Source organism: Myotis brandtii, unplaced genomic scaffold (assembly GCF_000412655.1).
Source record: "Myotis brandtii unplaced genomic scaffold, ASM41265v1 scaffold661, whole genome shotgun sequence".
Lineage (NCBI taxonomy): Eukaryota > Metazoa > Chordata > Mammalia > Chiroptera > Vespertilionidae > Myotis > Myotis brandtii.
The window spans coordinates 153,696-158,494 of record NW_005370568.1 but is presented as its reverse complement, the minus strand read 5'-3'; the positions used below and the strand labels follow the sequence as shown (position 1 = coordinate 158,494).

General features: G+C 39.8%; 1 protein-coding gene across 1 annotated transcript in view; it reads right to left on the bottom strand.

Moving 5' to 3' along the window:
- Window positions 1-4,799, bottom strand: part of LOC102261137 (membrane cofactor protein-like) — a 143,281-nt gene that overhangs the window by 103,043 nt on the left and 35,439 nt on the right. Inside the window, exons 8-9 of the mRNA XM_014528936.1 lie at window positions 2,118-2,203; window positions 1,339-1,536 (exon numbers count right to left, since the gene is read on the bottom strand). Of these exons, the coding sequence (XP_014384422.1) occupies window positions 1,339-1,536; window positions 2,118-2,203 (284 nt within the window). The remainder of the gene's footprint in view (window positions 1-1,338; window positions 1,537-2,117; window positions 2,204-4,799) is intronic.

Genomic DNA, 4,799 nt, shown 5'->3' with positions numbered 1-4,799 from the left:
TGTCCTGGCTCAGGGTGGGGGTCCCCACTGGGGTGCCTGGCCAGTCTGGGTGAGGGGCTGAGGGCTGTTTTCCGGGTGGCGAGTGACTGAAGCTTCCAACCGCTCCTTGTTTTCTTCTCTTTTTTTTTTTATTCTGGGCCAGCTTTAGCTCTGAGGCCTCGCTGCTGAAAACATGGATACAATGTTTCGGTCCGGCTGGGTTTCAGTCCGGCTGTTTTCTGGGGTTTTGTTTACCTTCTTATTTGCAACATAGTATATAGTTGCTTAGACTTTGCAGCTGAGAGGAGTTGGAGTCCGCAGCAAGCAAGCCTCGTGCTCGCTTCCGTGCCTGGCTGCCGGCCGCCATCTTGGCTGACAGTTAATTTGCATATACTCACTGATTAGCCAATGAAAAGGGTAGCGGTCGTACGCTAATTACCATGTTTCTCTTTTATTAGTGTAGATTATTCAGTGCTTCCTTTCTTTCAAGAGTCAAATACCATCCACTGCCTCCCTGTTTTACTAGTAAGTCATGCTCTAAGGCAGTGGTTCTCAACCTGTGGGTCGCAACCCCGTTGGCGGTCGAACGACCCTTTCACAGGGGTCGCCTAAGACCATCCTGTATATCAGATATTTACATTAAGATTCATAACAGTAGCAAAATTACAGTAATGAAGTAGCAACAAAAATAATTTTATGGTTGTGGGTCACAACATGAGGAACTGTTTTAAAGGGCCAGAAGGTTGAGAACCACTGCTCTAAGACCATCAACACTGTTTTTAAAGCACAGGCATATGTCAAAGATATAGCAGGTTTGGTATCAAACCACAGCAATAAAATGAATATCACAATAAAGCAAAGCATAATCTGTTTGCTGTTGAGGGTCTTGCCTTCAACTTTTAAAAACAAAACATCTGTGAAACGCAGTAAAGAAAAGCGCAATTAAACAACGTATTCCCAGAATTTATCAATCTTATTGGTGAGATTAGTCTTTTTACCATTTTTTTTCTAGTCAGCACGCTAAGACTTCTTGCAATACAAAATAAATCTGTTATTTTTAAACCAATGTGTGTTGAGCTTTTTGATACTTTGAAGAAAAAACATATCCCAACTCATGCATCTACACAGTAATTCACAGTAATGTATAACATGGAATGCCAAGAATATGTATGGTGAAGGGTGGGGGACTCTACAACTAAAATTAGTTTTCATTCATTCTTACCTTTTTGGAATTAAATTAGAAAACAATTTAACAGGGTGAGGGAGCATATGGTGCTATGTTGTTTACTTGTTAGTCAAGTATTCACAAAGTATTTCCATACTATTTATAAATGAAAAAATAAATAAAAATGTTATTACCTTTACACTCAGGAGGGTCACTACTCCATTTGTTTGGCCCAGAACAAATCAGTCTGCTCTCTCCAACAAGTGAATATTCATCTGGCCCATTCGAAGTTTTACAACGGTAAGTTACCATTTCATTATATTCAAATGTATCCTTGTCGCTATTGCTGAATTCTCCATTGGGTATTTGTTGAGGTGGTTGACACAAAATCTCTTAAAAAGAGAAAAAGAGAGGACAGGAAAGACAAAAGTAAAAGTAAAAGATTAAGGTAGCATTAGTAATGTCTATGAACTGCCTTCAATAAATTCATTAACATATGATTTCTACAATCTAGATGTATATCCAATATCTATTTGGAACAAAGTTTCTATGAAAAAAAAGTATTATTATTATCTTTTTCAGCCTTAGGAGTTATATAGAGAAATTTGCCAAAGGTACAAATGGTGTGTTAAAACAACAGCCCAATCCTGAGGTCTTCATTTAAGCCATATGTTTGATGAGTTTGCAAACACGTAAAACAATGACACTATTCTCACTTTTTTGAAAATTTTGTTTTCCTTAAAAAAATGTTGTATATATTAGTATGTATTGTGCTTATTGTTCTTAATAATGAATTAATAAGCAATAATTTTTTAAAACTTTTCAGGGTTAATTCCAATATAATGGAATAGCAATAGCCATATCCCACCTGAAGAAAAGCTATGTGGGGTCTTTTTAAATGTAAAAGCATAAAGTCAAATCAAGGCCAAAATTTTGAGTACTGCTGTAAATTCTAAAGACATAATATACTTACTTTCACAGAGTGGGGGCTCATCACTCCAAACTACATCATTTCCAGAAAGTTCACAATGTATAACTGGTGATCCAAGTAAGTAATAACTAAATAAGAAAAACAAAGATAATTGTTGTGCTGCTTTTTTAGCCAGTTAACATGATGCATATAATAGCGAAGAAAAATTTTATATGGTTGTTTTTCTGCACTAAAATAGCTTGAGGGAAAAGTTTCTTAAATAGCCTATCATGAAAGTACTAACTAAATCTATAATTTAATGAAAGAAAGAGTGTGCAGAGCCAGCTCAGCCAAGGGTTCACAAGCCTGAGTGAGGGCCGCGAATGGATGAAGAAATGATAGAGAGAATAAGCTGCGCCTGGCTGAGGCCACAGAGAGGGATCCAGAGGCAAGCTGAGCCTTTATTTTATAGCCAGAGGTAAACAAGGTAGTGGTCACCATAGTTACAATGTTCTTGTGAGTTTCACTTGTTTTGGCAGCACTTGCTGCATCTCCCTCAGCCCATTAGCTTCCCAGATAAGATCTAGGGAGTGTCATAAGGTCAAGCCTAATTATGCTAAGAGGACTGTGCCCTCTAAGCTGGGACTTGTTTGTGGCTTTGCCAACAGGTCAGTCCGAGGCTTAAACCCTATAGCCACGCCCTACAAGAGAGTTGCTGCATTTGAGCACACACTGACCTAGAGCAAACTATGTACACATGTGCTTGTGGGTCTGGCCTCTCTGCTGTCTGCAGCAGGCACATCAACATTCCCTTGTGCCCGAGTTCATGCCATTCTGCCCAGGCAGGACAATGACTGCGTAGAGAGGTCAGGCCCGAGAGCTTCCCTGCCTGCACTGGAGTCCAGCCCCACAACTGACCTGCTCTTTGAGCTGGGCAAGTCCCTTTCTCTTTCTCAGGTTCCTCATCTATGAAAAGAGGATAATAGTATATACCTCGTGGGACTGCTGTGAGTAGATGAATTAGCATGTGGAACATGGTGAGTGCTGCCTAAGTTTCAAGTCTTATGAATACTCCTCAGGCCCTGGCTAGAGTGGCTCCGTTGGTTGGAGTGTCCTCCTGTACACCAAAAGGTGGTGGTTTCATTCCTGGTCAGCACACATATTCAAGTTGCAGGTTCGATCCGTGATGGGTGTGTATGGGAGGCAAGCGATTTATGTTTCTCTCTCATATCAATGGCTGTCTGTCTTACTCTCTCTCTTTAAAATAAATATTAAATAGCAAAAAAGAGAACAGAGGACTTCAACAATATAATAAGCAAACTATATCTCACAGACATAGACAGAGCACTCTACCCAACAAAAGAACACATAGTGTCAGGTTCAAATGAGATGTTTTCCAGGACAGACCATATTTTAGACAGACTAATAAAAGAAAATAAATTTTTAGTAAACTAATTACATACATCATTAATAACAAACATATATGGCCACTAATTAATACTAAATAATAAGTTTTTTTAAAATATATATTTTTATTGATTTCAGAGAGATGAAGGGAAAGGGAGAGAGACATAGGAACATCAATGATGAGAGAGAACCATTGATCAGCTGCCTCCTGCTAGCCTGCACTGGGGCTCGAGCCTGCAACCCGGGCATGTACTCTGACCTGGCAACGAACCAGTGACCTCTTGGTTCATGGGTCGGGCAATAATCAATAGTTTTTAAAAATAGATAGTCAAAGTATCTTCCGACCACATGGGATGAAGTTAGCAATCAATATCACAAGAAAGATTAGAAAATTAACAAAGTTGTGAAAACTGAACAACACTTTATTTATTTATTTATTTATTTATTTAATTTTTTAAATATATTTTATTGGTATTTCACAGAGAGGAACTGGGGATGTGCCCGCAACCAAGGTACATGCCCTTGACCGGAATCGAACCTGGGACCCTTCAGTCCGCAGGCTGACACTCTATCCACCGAGCCAAACCAGTTAGGGCAACAACACTTTTAAAGAACCATTGGAACAAAGAAGAAATAACAATAGAAATTATAAATTACTTTCAGATGAATGGAAATGAAAACAACCCCAAACTTGTGAGACAGCAAAAACAGTGCCATGGGGGGAATTTACAGCCATAAAAGTTTATAATAAAAAATGAGATCTGAGCCCTTGCCAGTGTGCTTCAGGTTGGTTGAGTAGCCGTGGGCACCACAAGGTTGCCACTTCGATTCCTGATCAGGGCACAAACCCAGGTTGCAGGTTCGATCCCCAGAGGTAATGGATCCATGTTTCTCTCTCACACATCGATACGTCTCTCTCTCTTTCCTTCTCTTTCTCTGTCTCTAAAATCAATGAAAACATATTTTTAGAAAATGAGATCTGAGCCCTAGCCGGTTTCGCTCAGTGGATAGAGAGTCAGCCTGTAGACCCAAGTGTCCTGGGATCGATTCTAGTTAAGGTCAAGGGCACGTACCTTGGTTGCAGGCTCCTCCCTGGCCCCGGCCCTGGTCAGGGCTCATGCAGGAGGCAACCAATCGATGTGTTTCTCTCACATGGATGTTTCTCTATCTTTCCCTTCTCTTCCTCTCTCCCTAAAAATCAATGGAAAAATATGCTAAGCAAAATAAGCCAGTCAGAGAAAGATAAATATCACATGATCTCACTCATTTATGGAATATAATGAACAACATAAACTGATGAACAAAAACAGATCCAGAGACAGAGAAGCATCAATCAGA